Here is a 19,504-nt window from a genome sequence, read left to right as displayed (position 1 = left end):
AAAGTTTAAATACATGGGTTGTGATAATATAACAGAAATGTGCCAGCCCCCACAGGAGGAGTCTCAAGAGATGAGTGAATAAAACATTACTCAGCATATTAATGATAAGCAACTGACCGTATTTTAAGACACTATGGAGAGAATTTGTGATCATGATCTGTATTGGAATTACCAATTGTCATCAGCACCATGAAAAGTAGGGACTGAAAAAGAGAGAAAGCCAATCTGAGTATGTTCATTACACATATGGAATACCATAAAAACAGGGTGGCAGTTTCTCTGTCCTTCCAGAGACACCTGCAAATTTACGGAGGTCAAATTGCATTGACAAGGGACATCTGCAGCCTGGCCTCTGGTGGCAGGTGGCCCACGACGAAGGTGACAGCAGGTGGGGGGGTTGCTATTAAAGAACAGTGGTAGCTGCCATCTCGGAACAATTCATCATGGCTTGACCATGCGTTTATAGCAAGCATAAATCAGGAACATATTCCAAATCAGTAAGACACAGAGGTCATAATCATCCTTACACCTAGGGTTGTGAAAGTGTCAAAAAGCATGTTTGCTGTGGATACATATGAAAGAAGGGATTTTTCAGTCAAATATCACGATACCAAACAGTGATGACAGCTCCTCCGTTCACTGGGGAGGGAGGTGGGGGGGCGGTCAGGAGGGGGGACACATGTCCACCCATGGCTGATTCATGGCCATGTATGGCAGAAACCACCACAATATTGTAAAGCAATTGGCCTCCAATTAAAATAAATACATAATTTTTAAGTGAAATATGATAGTTTCAGTGAGTTTAACGCCAAACCATTATATATGGCTTTCATACAATGAATCCTATCAAATCCTCACAGATAAAAGGACCAAGGACAGGGGCAGATAGTTTTTTTGCAAATGATAACCAGCAGGAACCACAATTAAGAAAATGCTCGGGCTTCCCTGGGGCCTCAGTGGTAAAGAATCCGCCTTCCAATACAGGAGACACAGCTTCCATCCCTGGTCCAGGAGGATCCCACACACTGTGAGGCAAGTAGGCCCACATGCCACAACTACTGCGCCCCCGTGCCGGGATTACTGAGGCCTGCGTACCCTGAAGCCCGAGATCCAGAGGAAGAGAAGCCTCTGCAATGAGAAGCCTGAGCCCCACAACCACAGTAGCCCCCACTCGCCAGCTAGAGAAAGCCCGCATACAGCATGAAGACCCAGTGCAGCCAAAAATAAATAAAATTAAAAACAAAATGCTCACAGTTTCTGCTTGACTTTAAAAGTGGGGGGAATAACTGTGAGATGCAATTTTACTGATAAAATTGGGTGACAAACACGTAATGATAATACCTTATGCTGTTTGAGACTGTGATAATTTTGGCTTACTTGTGGATAGCACCATACAATCTTTTACTAAAGCAATTCGGCCATATTCAAAACAACGATCGTAAAAATATCCCACCTGGTGACCCCACTCCAAGAAACATGTCTGAAGAAGATAACTAAAAGCAAAAAAAATAATAAATTTAAAAGTGACTAAAAAATGTTCGTATTATGCACACATTCACTTTCTATTATTAAAACATTTCAAACACATAAAAGAATTGAAAGTGTAGTGTAGTGAGCCCCTTGTGCCTGACACCCAGCTTCATCAGTTATCAGCATCATTATGGTCAACCTTATTTCATCTAGGCTTCCACCTATTAATACCTCCATACCTCCCCCTAAGATCTGGATTATTTAATAGCTAATTTTTTGTATTGAAGCATACTTAATTTACAATGCTGCATTGGTTTCAGGCACACAGCAAAGTGATACAGTTATTATATATATCCCAGGTGGCACCAGTGGTAAAGAATCCACCTGCCAATGTGGGAGACATAAGAGATGCGGGTTCAATCCCTAGATCAGGAATATCCCCTGGAGGAGGGCGTGACAACCCACTTCAGTATTCTTGCCTAGAGATGCCCATGAACGGAGAAGCTTGGAAGGCTGGGGTCCATAGCGTCAAAAAGAATCAGACGTGACCGAAGCAACTGAGCACGCGTGCACATATACATATATACACAGGTTTATCTACATATTCTTCTCCAGATTCTTTTCCATTATAGATTAAAAGATCCGAATATAGTTCCCCAAACTATATAGTGGGACCTTGCTGTTTATCTGTTTTTATATATAGTAGTGTGTATCAGTTATTTCCAAATTAAATAAATAAGAAATAAATGTCAGTTTTCACTACAGTCCCAAAGAAAGGCAATGCCAAAGAATGTTCAAACTACCGCACGATTGCACTCATTTCAAATGTTAGCAAGGTAATGCTCAAAATCCTTCAAGCTAGGCTTCCACAATATGTGAACTGAGAACTTCCAGATGTACAAGCTGGATTTAGAAAAGGCAGAGGAACCAGAGATCAAACTGCCAACATCCCTTGGATCATAGAAAAAGCAAGAGAATTCCAGAAAAACATCTACTTCTGCTTCATTGACTACACTAAAGCCTTTGACTGTGTGGCTCACAACAAACTGTGGAAAATTCTTTAATAAATGGGAATACCAGACCACCTACCTGCCTCCTGCAAAACCTGTATGCAGGTCAAGAAGCAACAGTTAGAACCGGACATGGAACAATGGACTAATTCCAAATTGGGAAAGGAGTACGCCAAGGCTGTGTATTGTCACCCTGCTTATTTAACTTATATGCAGAGTACATCATGCGAAATGCCGGGCTGGAAGAAGCACAAGCTGGAATCAAGATTGCCGGGAGAAATATCAATAACCTCAGATATGCAGATGACACCACCCTAATGGCAGAAACTGAAGAGGAACCAAAGAGCCTGATGGAGGTGAAAGAGGAGAGTGAAAAAGCTGGCTTAAAACTTAACATTGAAAAAACTAAGGTAATGGCATCCGGTCTCATCACTTTATGGCAAATAGATGGGGAAACAATGGAAACAGTGACAGACTATTTTTTGGGCTCCAAAGTCACTGCACACAGTGACTGCAGCCATGAAATTAAAAGACACTTGCTCCTTGGAAGAAAAGTTATGACAAACATAAACAGCATTTTAAAAAGCAGAGACATTACTTTGCCAACAAAGGTTTGTATAGTCAAAGCTATGGTTTTTCCAGTGGTCACGTACAGATATGAGAGGCATGTAAAGAAGGCTGAGTGCTGAAGAACTGATGCTTTTCAACTGAGGTGCTGGAAAAGACTCTTGAGAGTCACTTGGACAGTAAGAAAATCAAACCAGTCAATCCTAAAGGAAACCAACCCTGAATATTCACTGGAAGGACTGATGCTGAAGCTGACGCTTCAGTGCTTTGGCCACCTGGTGCAAAGAGCCAACTCATTAGAAAAGACCCTGATGCTGGGAAGGATTGCAGGCAGGAGGAGAAGGGGATGACGGAGGACAGGATGGTTGGGTGGCATCACTGACTCGACAGACATGAGTTTGAGCAAGCTCTGGGAGATGGTGAAGGACAGGGAAGCCTGGTGTGCTGCAGTCCACAGGGTCACAAAGAGTCGTACACGACTGAGAGACTGAACAGCAGCAACAAAATATTCTAATTCACCCCTCCTTCCTTTTCCATTTGGTAACTGTAAGTTTGTTTTATAAATAAGTTCATTTGTATCATTTTTTAGGTTACGCATCTAAGTGACATCATACAGTATTTGTCATTCTCTGTCTGACTCAGTAGGATCATCTCTGGGTCCATCCATTTGTATCATTTTTTTAGATTACGCATCTAAGTGACATCATACAGTGTTCGTCATTCTCTGTCTGACTCAGTAGGATAATCTCTGGGTCCATCCATGTTGCTGCAAATGGCATTCTTTCATTCTTTTTCCTGGCTGAGCGGTATTCCATTGTGCGTATGTACCACATCTTCCTTATCCGTTCCTCTGTTGATGGACATTTAGGTTGCTTTCATGCCTTGGCTATTGTGCATATTGCTGTTTAATCGCTAAATTTTAACGAGCTTTCACTTTGTATCAGACTGTTCTAAGCAACTTTCCTATATTTTATCATTTAATCTTCATAGCAACCTGTGGAGCTACTTGAATCTCCCCATTTTAGAGATGCACCATAGACACTCAATGGTCATATGACTTTCCAGGGAGGGCACACCATATGCAACAGAACAAGAATTTGAACCCAGGAAATGTGACTCCAGAACCAGGCCCGCAAACCCTCTGTATGCAATGGACTACCTGCCTATGTTTAAATACAGAGATGCATAAGTTACATAAAACCCAAGAGAATCACTTTAGCATCACTGATAATGAAAACTGAATACAAATGGCCAAGAGTATAGAATTTGTTACATACACCGTAGTACATCATTTAAATGCAAGAGTATCTAGCCACTAAAAAGACACATGGAGAAATATACACTAATGTAAGTGTGTTTGATATGCTGGGGGAGGAATACAAATCTGCATAGACTCTGATTATAATCACAAAATCTACAGATTCACATGAACAGAAGAACTGAAAAAGAATTTAGAAAAATGAAAGGCAATTAGAGCGGTAGAAGTATGGCTGATTTGGGGCATAGATTTTAATGTCATAATAGCATTGAATAAGAAAATGGAATAGCGCACTTTCACTTATCTTTATGAAAACAAAATTCAGCTAAGATAAAACTACCAGTCTTAATTCTTCCTCTCTGAGCTTGTTTGTCCATAATAGAAACAAGTCTGTAAAAATGAACCAAGAATAAGTCAGTGTGGGTGCTTCATAGCGTGAGACAGACTAATTACTGTCTGGTTCAATTTATTGACCATTTTGGTGTCAAGCAGATATTGCACATCACATTTATTTCCAAGGAATAAGTTTACATCTGTTCACTCAGCACATTGGTGGGACACCGACCCTGTGTCCCAAGGACACAGGTACCATGAGGGCGGGGGTGGGGGGTGGCTCCAAGGGCCCAGCAGGACGTTGGGACGGGACAGTGCTGAAGGGACAGTAATCACGGTGCATCTGCTTAGCTTGTATTTTTAAGTGAAATAGTCGACTTACAACGTTGTGTTAGTTTCTGGTGTACAAAGCGATTCCGTTTCATGTATATATATATATATATATATATATATATATATATAATTTTCTTTTTCACCTTCTTTTCCATTATAGTTTATTACAAGTTATTGAATAATCGTTGCCTGTGTTGACGCTGGGAAAGATTGAAGGCAAGAGGAGAAGGGGACGGCAGAGGATGGGATGGTTAGATAGCATCACCGTCTTCATGGACATGAATCTGAGCAAACTCCAGGAGGTAGTGGAGGACAGCGGAGTCTGGCACGCTGCAATCCATGGGGTCTAAAAGAGTTGGACACAACTTGGCAACTGAACAAGTGCTATACAGTAGGCGCTTAATGTTTATCTACTTTATATATAGCAGTTTGTATCTGCTAATCTCACACTGCTAATGTAGCTCCACCACAACCCTGGCCATCCCCTTTGGTAACCAAAGTTTGTTTTCTCTATGTGTTTCTATTTCATAAATAAGTTCATTTGCATCATACTTTAGATTCAACATATAAGTAATATCATACAATATTTGTCTTTCTCATTCGGGCTTACTCCACTTCGTATGACAATTTCTAGGTCCACCCCATGTTGCTGCAAATGGCATTATTCATTCTTTTGATGACTGAGTAATATTCCACTGTGTACGTATACCACATCTTCTTTACCCATTCATCTGTTCATGGATATATAGACTGCTTCTATGTCACAGATCTTGTAAATTATGCTGCTATGAACACACGTGGTCATGTATCTTTTCAAATTCGTTTTCTCCAGATACATGCATAGGAGTGGGATTGCTGGATCACATGGTAGCTATTTTTAGCTTAGGGAATGTCCATACTGTTTTCCACAGTGGCTGCACCAATTTACATGTCCGCCAGTAGAGTAGAAGTGTTCCCCTTTCTCCACACCCTCTCCAGCAATTATTACTTGTAGGCTTTTTGATGATGGGCATTCTGACTGGTGTGAGATGATGCCTCATTGTAATTTTGACTTGCATTTCTAACAATTAACTGCGTGGAACATCTTTTCATGTATCTCTTTGCCAACTGTACATCATCTTCTATTTAGGTTCTCTATCCATTTTTTTATTTGGGTTGTTTACTTTTGCAGATTATATACATTCTTAAGAAAACACCACCACAAACGGATCTGACCAAGCCACTCAGCCCAAGCAGAATCCCAATGCAGCACACACCACCTCAATGATCAGACCTTTGCAATTAAATCAAACTCACAAAAACTGAAATCTGCCAGTGGCAGAAAAGAGAAACAAGGGCAACACTCCTAAAGTGCCAGTGGAAGCACAAGCTGAGACATCTATTCAGAGAAGAGCTCGGCCAAGAGAAGTCAAGTCCAGGAAATGGGATCTTCACTCCCAGCCACAGCCCCTGAGGCACAATGTCCACAGCAGCTCTGCAGTGGGGAAAGATTGAAACCCACCTAAATGGCTGGCAGAAGAGGGTTGGACGAATTATGAACAATCATGAAGTGGAGTACTGTACAGCAGTCAAGACGAAAGTTACAATTAAATGCGTGCGTGTGTGCTCGGTCACTCAGTCATGCCTGACTTTTCGTGACCCATGGACTGTAGCCTGCCAGGCTCCTCTGTCCATGAGATTCTCCAGGCAAGAATACTGGAGTAGGTTGCCATTTATTTCTCCAGGGGATCTTCTTGACCCAGGGATCCAACCCACATCTCCTGCACCGGCCGGCAGATTCTTTACCACTACAATAAGCATATCTACATTAATAAATCCGAGTGGGGAGAGGTTGAATCACAAAAGCAAACTGTAAAATGGTATGTACAGAATGATAGAGTTTACATAAAGCTTGAGAAGACAAACTGTATCAAAAGGAGGAGGAAGAAAAAGTAATGGAATGGCAGAAAAATAATTTTATTGGTAACACTGTTTCTTAAGCTGAGTGGTGGCGTGTGATTATTTTAGATATGTTAGGTCTGAATTATTTAATAAAAGAATAACAGAACAAGGTGCTGCATGCATGGGTGTACCATGCATGGGTTGCATTGGGTTGGCCAAAAATGTTTGTCTTGTGCCTGTATATATCTTTGTCTCAATATTTATATCCTTATTGTCTTATTCATCTCCCAAGTAACTGGGTATCCAGGTAACCTACACTTTAGAACTACATTAAAATGTTATATAACTCCCAAGGTCCAGTTTCAAATTCAGAAATCCTTGGGAGTTATACGTCTTTGATATTTTCTACATTCCAATGACAACTTCAACCCAAATTACAGACTAAGCTCCTTGAGGAGATAAACTGAGGTTCCCTTCACTTTCCACCCCCAACAGTACTCAATTAATGTCTGGTTCAAGCTAATCTGACATTATTCAAGTATTCAAGGGATTCTGTATTGATCCTTAATATGTTGAGAATAATTTAAGCATTAAAGATAATGCCTTAACTCACAATATACAACTTATCATATTTTATGCCACAGCTGTCAATGCTTATCCATACTTCAACTGTACATTATTTACCAGTAAGTGTGAAAAATAGATAGAAACTTCCACTAGGAAAGAGAAGCCTCCAGTGCTTCTGTTTAGTGAGGACAAGTCATTGCGTTACCCATCTCCTAGTTCATGTGAGTCATCCCATAGGATGGGATACCTGGCTCTTGACTGTCAGTGCCTTCCATGCAGCCCTATACAAACTAACTCAGTCCAGCTCCTAACATAAATCAACTGTGTCATTATGAGCCCCTTATTCAGACAAATAAAATGGAATAAAGCATATCGACATGAAAACCTTTGAAATCCTATGGCTTTGTAGTGCATCGTGCAGTTTGAAAAGTGATGACATCAGGGGCTGTGGTCTTAAATTTCCCTCAACCACCACTTTCCTTCTGTTTCCTCTCCTGCCAATCTCCCTTTTTCTAACCACTCTCTGTTCTTTGGTCGTATCTTCGGTTGAATGTTATGGCGAGGTCGTCACCCTGCTCAGTATTACGAGTACGGGGGCACAAGACAGGTGGATCCAGTTCTCAGGTGGATCTCTGCTGGGTCTGGCCCTGCAGCAGATTCCAACGTATGACAAGAGACCCCAAAGCAATTCATATGACTGTGACCCTTGCTCCAAAGGAAAAGGACCAAGGCACCAAGGGACATTTGAGCTCATGCCTCAGTGATGCAACCAGAAAGGACAATGAAGGAGATTACAGTAAGAAAAGGGGCTTATCATCCCACCTCTGTTGACAGAAACATGCGGCACAACCTTGGAATGCCGATGCAAACCTAAAAATGAATGAGATAATTTTAAAAGGAACAGAGTGGCCCAACTGATATGAAGGCCTTCAGGGAAAAATTCAACCCTCATTATCAACATAGCTGATAAATAGGGATCTTTAGGAGTTGTAATTTATTAATGAAATCACTGCAATTTTCATTATACATCAATACATAATATTTGCCACATACTGTGCTCTTCCAAATGAGGCTCTTTTATAACTTATAACTATGTCGCTGGTTCTCCAACTGCAATGGTTTGCAATAAGAAGGATAAACAGAAATGTTGGATGAACTTAACTTATAAAAACAAAATATTTTTTTTACCAGAAATGTCTCCAGATTGACTCATTCTAAACAGGTTACCAGGGTGCACACAGAAAAATAAATTGTACTTTTGCAGACAGTATAGAAAGAAACAGGGTCATAAATCAAGTACTAATTATAAATAATGGTCACTGTTCTTTGCATTTATCAGAATAATGTCCTGAATAAGAAATCCCCTGCTTCTGCTATAGGATTGCTTTCATATTCATTTGCTTCTTGCCTCTAACCATGTCTTAACAGCCAAGATTCATTGTCAGGTCCTTCGTTGTAAACAGTAAGTAAATCTGTTCAGCGAATAAAATTCAAAGGCAGCTAGTATGTTATAGTTCTCTTTCCAAAAAGTCTCTCCTCTGATGTCTAAGAAACAGTTTGAAAATAGATTTACTTCCCCTCTCTGCACTAGTTACAAATGTACAGCTTTGATCTCAGCTTGAACACAAATAAATCTTTTTAATCTTCCCGTCAGGTATTGCTTCGCTCTTCAACCTTTTCCAACTTCCTCCCTCAATCTCCTCCCCCTCTTCTCACACCTACCTACTGGCCCCTACCCTTCACTGCCTTTCCTAAACTTCCTAAAAATGTTTAGGAGATTTCTACTTGAAATTATCTTTAAACCACAAACTTTCGTAAGTAACATCGTATAGAAAAACCTAAATGAAATTTTTGGCCAACCCAATATATAAAGGTATATCTGTTTCAAAACCAAAATTACAAGATAACTCAACAAATGACAATTAGGCCACGGAAGACATTCAAGTATTAACTTCAACAATGAAGGTGATAAACACCATCCCGTAGGATGAGTTCTAAGAAGCATGCTATACTATCTCAAATGAGAAACAAAGAGTTATTCATGCCTTGTGCTGTGCTTAGTGCTCAGTGGTTCCAACTCTTTGCAGCCCCATGGACTGCAACCCACCAGGCTCTTCTGTCCACGGGGTTTCTCCAGGCGAGAACACTGGAGTGGGTTGCCATGCCCTCCTCCAGGGGATCTTCCCAACCCAGGGATCGAACCCAGGTCTTCCACATTGCAGGCAGATTCTTCACTGTCTGAGCCACCAGGGAAGCCCATTCATTGGAAACTTTGAAAAACAATTCTCTCAATGAAGCACATTTTCCCCAAAATAGTGATAGCATTATTTTTTCTATTAATAATATAAAATACCTAGTCATCATTTTTCCTTAAAAAATAAAACTCAAGCAATACAAAAATACTGAAACAGGAAATAAAATTCTCTCATAATCTCCTCCCCAGAGATGATTACCAGCAATAACTTGATGAAAAGTCAATGATTTCTTTGACAAACATGCAAAATTTTACAAAGATGGCATTATACTCAAGGTACTGTTTTGAAGTTTGCCTTTTTCATTTAACAGATTGAGATTCTTGCATATTAATACATGTAACTAATGCAATTTTTAAAGACAAACTTCTCTTTGTATTCTATCATTTATTACAGATGATACTTCAATAAAAAAAAATTTGTGCGTTTAACTTTACATAGTGATGCAAGTATTTTTACAAGACAAATTGCTGGAAGTAAAACTGTTGAGTCTTTAAATGTATATATATTTAATTTTGGTACATACTGCAAAATTTCCTTTAAAAGGAGCCTATTTCAATGTACTAACGCTATGGGGGAGACTGATTTTCTCACATCAGGTAAGCAAGATTATCAACCCCTCAAAGCAGGTGTCATACGAAACATATTCACACACAGGTAAAGTCACTTTCACATTATTAATAGCATATTAATGAAAAACTGGAAATAGCCATCTCAACAAGAGAGCAAATAAATAGACTGAGCTTCATTTATATGACAATATTATATATAAAAATAAATATATTCTATTTATACCTGGAACCACTGTGCTTCTAACTTCAGCTCATATCCACTATATTACCTTATAAAATATGCAAAATAATCTAACGGGTTGTTTATATACACATGTGTAAGAAAATTCTTAAAACATTCATTCATCCAGTAAAATTCAACACTGTAAAGAACAGTATTGCATAGGAACCTGGAATGTTAGGTTCATGAATCAAGGTAAATTGAAAGTGGTCAAACAGGAGATGGCAAGAGTGAACATCAACATTTCAGGAATCAATGAATTAAAATGGACTGGAATGGGTGAATTTAATTCAGATGGCCATTATATGTACTACTGTGGGCAAGAATCCCTTACATAATTGGAGTAGCCATCATAGTCAACAAAAGAGTTCAAAAGGCAGTACTTGGATGCAATCTCAAAAATGACAGTATGATCTCTATTCATTCCCAAGGCAAACCATTCAATATCACAGTAATCCAAATCTATGCCCAAACCACTAATGCCAAAGAAGCTGAAGTTGAACAGTTCTATGAAGGCCTACAAGATCTTCTAGAACTAACACCAAAAAAAGAAAAAAAAAAAAAAAAAAAAGATGTCCTTTTCATCATAGGGGACTGGAATGCAAAAGTAGGAAGTCAAGAAACACCTGGAGTAACAGGCAAATTTGGCCCTGGAGTACAAAATGAAGCAGGGCAAAGGCTAACACAGCTTTGCCAAGAGAACACATTGGTCATAGCAAACCCCCTCTTCCAACAACACAAGAGACGACTCTACACATGGACATCACCAGATGGTCAATACCGAAATCAGATTGATTATATTCTTTGCAGCCGAAGATGAAGCTCTATACAGACAGAAAAAACAAGACCAGGAGTTGACTGTGGCTCAGATCATGAGCTCCTTATTGCCAAATTCGGACTTAAATTGAAGAAAGTAGGGAAAACCACTAGACCATTTAGGTATGACCTAAATCAAATCCCTTATGACTATACAGTAGAAGTGACTAGTAGATTGAAGGGATTAGATCTGATAGACAGAGTGCCTGAAGAACTATGGATGGAGGTTTGTGGCACTGTACAGGAGGCAGGGATCAAGACCATCCCATAGAAAAAGAAATGCATTCTTATCCATTCATCTGCTGATGGACATCTAGGTTGCTTCCATGTCCTGGCTATTATAAACAGTGCTGCGATGAACATTGGGGTACACGTGTCTCTTTCCCTTCTGGTTTCCTCAGTGTGTATGCCCAGCAGTGGGATTGCTGGATCATAAGGCAGTTCTATTTCCAGTTTTTTAAGGAATCTCCACACTGTTCTCCATAGTGGCTGTACTAGTTTGCATTCCCACCAACAGTGTAAGAGGGATGAATGGATAAGAAAGCTGTGGTACATATATACAATGGAGTATTACTCAGCCATTAAAAAGAATTCATTTGAATCAGTTCTAATGAGGTGGATGAAACTGGAGCCTATTATACAGAGTGAAGTAAGCCAGAAGGAAAAACACCAATACAGTATACTAACGCATATATATGGAATTTAGAAAGATGATAACAATAACCCTGTGTACGAGACAGCAAAAGAAACAGTGATGTATGGAACAGTCTTATGGACTCTGTGGGAGAGGGAGAGGGTGGGAAGATTTGGGAGAATGGCATTGAAACATGTAAAATATCATGTATGAAATGAGATGCCAGTCCAGGTTCAATGCACGATACTGGATGCTTGGGGCTAGTGCACTGGGACGACCTAGAGGGGTGGTATGGGGAGGGAGGAGGGAGGAGGGTTCAGGATGGGGAGCACATGTATACCTGTGATGGATTCATTTTGATATTTGGCAAAACAAATACAATTATGTAAAGTTTAAAAATAAAATAAAAAAGAAAAAGAAATGCAAAAAGGCAAAATGGTTGCTAGAGGAGGCCTTACAAATAGCTCAGAAAAGAAAAGAAGCAAAAGGCAAAAGAGAAAAGAAAAGATACACCCACTTGAATCCAGAGTACCAAAGAATAGCAAGAAGAGGTAAGAATGCCTTCCTAAGTGAACAATGCAAAGAAACAGAGGAAAACAATAGAATGGGAAAGACTAGAGATCTCTTCAAGAAAATTAGAGATATCAAGGGAAGATTTCATGCAAAGATGGGCACAATAAAGGACAGAAATGGTATGGACCTAACAGAAGCAGAAGATATTAAGAAGAGGTGGCAAGCATACACAGAAGAACTGTACAAAAAAGATCTTCATGACCCAGATAACCACAATGGTGTGATCACTCACCTAGAGCCAGACATCTTGGGGTATGAAGTCAAGTAGGCCTTAGGAAGCATCACTACGAACAAAGCTAGTGGAGGTGATGGAATTCCAGTTGAGCTATTTCAAATCCTAAAAGATCAGTGTGTGAAAGTGCTGCACTCAATATGCCAGCAAATTTGGAAAACTCAGCAGTGGCTGGAAAAGGTCAGTTTTCATTCCAATCCCAAAGAAGGGCAATGCCACAGAATGTTCAAACTATCACACAATTGCATTCATTTCACATGCTAGCAAAATAATGCTCAAAATTCTCCATGATAGGCTTCAAAAGTATATGAACCAAGGACTTCCAGATGTTCAAACTGGTTTTAGAAAAGGCAGAGGAACCAGAGATCAAATTGCCAACATCCATTGGATTGTAGAAAAAGCAAGAAAATTCCAGAAAAAAATCTACTTCTGCTTCATTGACTACACTAAAGCCTTTGACTGTGTAGATCACAACAAACTGAGGAAAATTCTTCAAGAGATGGGAATACCAGACAACCTTACCTGCCTCCTGCAAAACCTGTATGCAGGTCAGAAGCAATAGTTAGAACTGGACATGGAACAACAGACTGGGTCCAAACTGGGAAAGGAATATGTCAAGGCTGTATATTGTCACCCTGCTTATTTAACTTACATGCAGAGTACATCATGAGAAATGCTGGACTGGATGAAGCACAAGCTGGAATCATGATTGCCAGGAGAAATACCAATAACCTCAGATATGCAGATGACACCTTTCTGCATTATGGCAGAAAGCAAAGAGGAACTAAAGAGTCTCTTGATGGCGGTGAAAGAGCAGAGTGAAAAAGCCAGCTTAAAACTCAACATTCAAAAAATGAAGATCACGGCATCTGGTCCTGTCACTTCATGGCAAATAATGGGGAAACAATGGAAGCAGTAACAGACTTTATATTCTTGGGCTCCAAAATCACTGCAGATGGTGACTGCAGCCATGAAATTAAAGGATGCCTGCCCCTTGGAAGAAAAGCTATGACAAACCTAGACAGAATAATAAAAAGCAGACAACATTACTTTGCTGACCAAAGTCTGTCTTGTCAAAGCTATGGTTTCTCCAGTAGGCACGTATGGATGTGAGAGCTGGACCATAAAGAAAGCTGAACACTGAAGAACTGATGCTTTTGAACTGTGGTGTTGGAGAAGACTCTTGAGAGTCCCTTGGACTGCAAGGAGATCAAACCAGTCCATCTTAAAGGAAATCAGTCTTGAATATTCATTGGAAGGACTGATGCTGAAGCTGAAGCTCCAATGCTTTGGCCACCTGATGTGAAGAGCTGGCTCATTTGAAAAGACCCTGATGCTGGGAAACATTGAAGGCAGGAGGACAAGGGAACAACAGAGGATGAGATAGTTGGATGGCATCAGCGACTCAATGGACATGAGTTTGAGCAAGCTCCTGGAGATGGTGAAGGACAGGGAGGCCAGGCATGCTGCAGTCCATGGGGTCACAAAGAGTCAGAAGCAACTGAGAGACTGATCAACAACAACAAATATTTACTGAGAGCCTACTATGAATGATGAACGAATGCAATACTGGGGATTGAACAATAAATTAAAAAAAAAATCTCCACCTCAAGGAGTTTGTGTTTTAATGGGTGGAGGGAAAAGATACAAAAAGTACACTGACTGTTAGGAGAAAATCTTTACCACCATAGATTACACAAAAAATTTCTTACACAGGACACAAAAAACATTAACCATAAAAGAAAGCAATTTGATAAGCTTAGCTTCAATAAAATGAAAAGTTCTGCTCTTTGTAAAATTACTGCTAGTAAAATTAAAAGGTAATACATAGGAAAGGGAAGTTGCTCAGTCATGTCTGACTCTTTGCGACCCCATGGACTTTAGCCTACCAGGCTCCTCTGTCCATGGGATTTTCCAGGCAAGAGTACTGGAGTGGGTTGCCATTGTCTTCTCCAGTAGGTAATACATACAGTGGGAAAAAATATTGGCAATTCATATATCTAAAAAGACTTGTGTCCAGACGATAATTATTAATATGTCAATATATTACAACTCAATAAGAAGAAGACACAAAATTTAAAAACAAGGAGAAAACATGAAATAATAGTTCACAAAAGAAGATTTACAAATGGCTAGAAAGAACATGAAAAGATATTCAATATTACTAGTCATCAGGAAATGGAAATTGAAATGAGAAGACGACACCCAGAACACCTGAAATGAGAGAGACTAAGGACCCCCAGTGTCAAAAGAATGCGGAACAGCTGCAACCCGCACAGTCCTGGTGGAAATCCAGAACGGTGCCATCCCTTTCAGTAACTGTTGGGCAGCTTCTCAAAAGGGTAAATATAGACTTGCGCAATGAGCAAGCAAGTCCATCCCTAGGCATTTACCCAAAGCAAATGAGACATATGGCCACACATGAACATTCAGAGAAGCTTTACTCATAATCAATAAAACCTGGAAAATCCAAGTGCCGATCAGCATGTAAATGAACAGACTATAGAACATCCATGCAAGGAGATACCACTCAGCGATAAAAAAAGACTGATCAGCTAATCATCATAACCAGTGACTAGTTACCACTACAGATATGTGCTGTAACCTAGTGTGTGAATGCTCAGTCGTGTCCAACTCTTTGCAATCCCATGGACTGTAGCCTGCCAGGCTCCTCTGTCCATGGGATTTTCCACGCAAGAGTACTGGAGTGGGGTGCCATTTCCTTCTCCAGGGGATCTTCCCGACCCAGGGATCGAACCTGGGTCTCCCACGTTGCAGGCAGACGCTTTACCATCTGCGCTTCCATGGAAGCCCCACTGTAACCTAGATGGAGCTCAGAAACGTGATGCTGAATAAAATAAGCCAGACAACTGAGTTCATACAGACTGACTCCATTTACATGACGTTCTAGAAAAGGCAAGCATTGATGGTGACCGTCATCAGATCCTCAAGCTGTTACTGAAAGCAGCACAGGGACCTACGGGGAGTTGTTGATGATAGACATGCCCTCTCTAGACCTCAGCAATGGTTACACTAATGAATCCATTTGGCAAAAGTCATCTAACTGCATACTTACACAGCGTTACATTTTATTAATACCACATGTAAGTCCCATCCCGATAAAGTTGATTTTTTACAAGATAAAATATACAGTACGTAAGATGACACTAAGTGTTAAGAAAGAAAATAATAAAGCAGAATGGAACGAGGGAGCGTGGGGTCGGTTGCAGTTTTACACTGGGGTGGCAGAGGATGGTCCCTCTGAGGATGTGACACTTGTGAGCAAGCAGCTGATAGGACAGCACACAAGTCATGCCAAAGTCGGAGGAAGGCACCGCATGCAGCCGGCATGGCCAGTGCAAAGGCTCTGAGGCAAGAGCAGGCCCAGCATGGTCCCTGCACTGCACGGAGCCCAGGAAGCATCCACAGGAGGAGGTGAGTGAGAGAAGGCATGAGAAGAGGCAGGGGAGGGTATTACCTGGGGCCTTTGGGTCTCTGTAAAAATGTTTGACTTCCCTGGTGGCTCAGACACTAAAGTGTCTGCCTACAATGAGGGAGACCCAGGTTCCATCCCTGAGTTGGGAAGATCCCCTGGAGAAGGAAATGGCAACCCACTCCAGTATTCTTGCCTGGAAAATCCCATGGACAGAGAATCCTTGTAGGCTACAGTCCATGGGGTCGCAAAGAGTTGGACACGACTGAGCGACTTTACTTTCTTCTACATGAGATAGAAAGCAATTCAAAGGTTGTAAGGACAAGAGTGATCTGATTTAGGGTTTAACAGGATCCCTCCAGCTACCATATTGGAAACAGACCGAAGTGGGTAAGGATGGGAGCAAGGAGACCATCAAGGAGGCCACTGCGGCAACTCAGGTGGAAGGTCGGGGCGGTCAGTTAGGGCCAGGGAGGCAGTGAGATCGGTCATGGAATGGGATGAGATTCAGACATCAAAGACTGTCTTCTAAAGGGCCCTCCACGCCACAACAATTAGACCTGGGATGGGACGTGTCCTTTGAGACACTGTTGGTCTCATCAAAGGTAGAATGACCTAGAGACAGCCCACTTCTCAGCTGCCTCCCCACTCCATGGAAAGTTTTAAAATATGAGCAGGATTTGCATCAATCAGCAACCAGAGGGAAGAGAAATCAGTGCCTCCGTGTACCGAAGGCAGGACAGGCACACCCCCTTCACCTTTCTACTGCACTTGGATTTATTATAAAGTCTGGGCTCCCCAGGTGGCGTTAGTGGTGAAGAGCCTGCCTACCAATGTAGGAGATGTCAGAGATGAGGGTTTGATCCATGGGCTGGAAAGATCCCCTAGAGGAAGGCATGGCAGCCCACTCCAGTATTCTTGCCTGGAGAATCCCATGGACAGAGGAGCCTGGTGGGCTACGGTTCATATGATGTTTCACAGATTTAGCTTTAAAAAAAAACTGCGAAGGTCTGCGCCAAGCCCACACTGTGCAAGTCTAACGGCGCTGCTGTTTCAGCGGCATTTGCTCCTTCATGTCTCTGTGTCGTGTTTTGGTCATTTTCTTGTATTCCAAACGTGTTTATTATTACTGTTATATTTGTTATAGTGATCTGTGATCTTTGATGTTACCATTCACTGAAGGCTTGGATGATAGCATTTTTAGCAATAAAGTATTTTTTATTTAAGGGATGCACATTGTTTTTCCAGACTAAGGCTACTTCACACTTAACAGACAATGGTATAGTCTAAACAGAACTTTTATATGCACAGGGAAACCAAAACATTTGAGTAATGCACTTTTTTGTGAGATTCGCCTTATCACGGCAGTCTGGAACTGAACCCACAATACCTTCAAGGTCTGCTTGTGTAGCAACACCCAGAAAACAGGAACCACGGAACCTACAGAGGCAGAGAACCAGGACCAGAGAAGCAGGGAGCCAGAGGGGTGGAGATGCAGAGCAGGCCTGACCTGTAAACAGCAGGGCATAAAGTTATCAGGAGGCCAGGGCAACACAGCAAAGATGCTACCAGGATATTGAACTTGGAGGGCAGCTGCTGAGCCAGAGCCCCTGCTCTGAGCGTCTCCAGGGACTCCAAAGTGGTCACCGTTCCCATGAGCCCCTCAGCTACCCCCAGGGCAGAAGCAAATGCTTTCTGAAGGAAAGAGTCCCCAGTTCAGCCATAACTTAAGATCAAAGATCGCCAAACACAAAGGAAGACAAGCAAGCTCACAGAGTCAGAGACGTGTCTTTCGGTAGAAAACATGTCTTTTCCCTCTGCTGTTTAGACATCTGGGGCCCTACTGACCCTGGGGAAACAGTCCCTCCCAGGGCTAGCCGATTCCTGGAGATAATAAGTTTGCCCTCCAGTGCACCTTTCATATGAACAAAAATTACCAGGCCAGAGTCCACACAACCCCCACCTCTTCTGATGACAAACTCCAGGCCAGCATCTCCAGCCCTCATCACTCCAGGATGGTACCAACCAACCAGGGACAGGGCCTCCCTGCCAGAGCCTGTGGAAATTATTCAAACTAGCCAAGCTGAAGCCTGCTGCCTGCTTACTGTGCCATGTAAGCTTTTTGCACAGAAACCACAGCAGCGAGGCTCCTTCCTGCCTGCAGTTTGACTTGCTCACGCTGCCTCCCGGCGCCTCCCTGGGCAGCCCCCACATGGCATTTCCCTGCCCCTTGGGAACTGTAACAAGTCACCTTCTCCACTGCTGCAGTCATCTCCTGCTTTGTCAGCCTCACTACACCTAAATTATAATAAAACCCACACTTCAAACACCCTCTGAGAACGGAAGAGGTTGAAATTGTCAGATTCAGGCTATCCAAGAGCCAGGTACAGAAGTTTTAAAGAAATAAAACAATTCTTCCCAAAGTTGAGTATATAACAACAACAACAAATTGTTAGACATGACCAAAAATATCTGAGGAGAAAAGCAACTGGAAATTCTAGAAGTCAAAATATAATTGCTGAAACATAAAACTAAGTAGGTGGGGTGAATAATAAAGTAAGCAAAAAGTGAAAAGATAATTATATATCTGAAGAATTTACCCAGCTTTCCCAGAATAAAGCAAAGAATGGACGTATAAAACAGAGACTAAGAAAACAGAAAGAGAAGATCTAACATATTTATTCAAGGGAAGAATGGAGACAATAGGGGAGAGACAACATTTAAAGGATAATCACTGAAAATGCGACATAACTAATTAAAAACATGAATTCACAACTTTAGGTAGCAAAACACTTTCCAAACAGGATCAGCAGGAAAAACATACCCAGACAGAAAAATGGAACAAGAAGACAAAGGTAATGATGAGACCCCAAAAGCAACCAGAGAAAAAATACACATCCCCTTACAAAGGAACATTAGCATCACTGCAGAATTCTCGGCAAGAGCAAGGGAAGCCATAAAACAACACAGAAGTACCTTCAGAGGGGAAGGGAAAGGGAACCATCAGTCTAGAGCGGCATACTCAGTAAAGAATTCCCTTCAGGAGCAAGAATGAAACAAACAAATTTACCAACAACAAAAATGAAAGCATTTTGCAAATATTTGTAAAAACATATGCTGGATAAAGAACTTGTATCCAAAATATAAAAAAAGAATTCTTAAAACTCAACAATAAGAAAACAACTCAATTAAGAAATTGGCGAAAGAGCTGAACAGATACCTCACCAAAGAAGACACACAGATGGTAAACAACACGTGAAAAGATGCTCAAGATCATACATCATTAGGAAACTGCGAATTAAAACAACGACGTGACGCCACTTACACGGTATGTTGGAATGGCTGAAATCCAA

The 19,504-nt window shown here is 41.2% G+C and overlaps 1 protein-coding gene across 5 annotated transcripts in view; it reads right to left on the bottom strand.

Annotated features, from left to right (window-relative positions):
• FANK1 (fibronectin type III and ankyrin repeat domains 1) overlaps positions 1-19,504 on the bottom strand; it is a 107,286-nt gene that overhangs the window by 31,251 nt on the left and 56,531 nt on the right. Inside the window, exon 1 of one of the 5 annotated variants that reach the window (XM_070781068.1) lies at positions 118-187. The exons of the other annotated variants lie outside the window; for them this stretch is intronic. Coding sequence (XP_070637169.1) covers positions 118-154 — 37 coding nt within the window. The 5' untranslated portion in view covers positions 155-187. Of the gene's footprint in view, positions 1-117; positions 188-19,504 lie in introns of those variants that run through there. 5 annotated transcript variants of the gene reach the window in all.

This window comes from Bos indicus, chromosome 26, assembly GCF_029378745.1.
Source record: "Bos indicus isolate NIAB-ARS_2022 breed Sahiwal x Tharparkar chromosome 26, NIAB-ARS_B.indTharparkar_mat_pri_1.0, whole genome shotgun sequence".
Taxonomy (NCBI): Eukaryota; Metazoa; Chordata; class Mammalia; order Artiodactyla; family Bovidae; genus Bos; species Bos indicus.
Note: the sequence above shows the minus strand (reverse complement) of the source record. Positions and strands in the feature narration are given on the sequence as shown.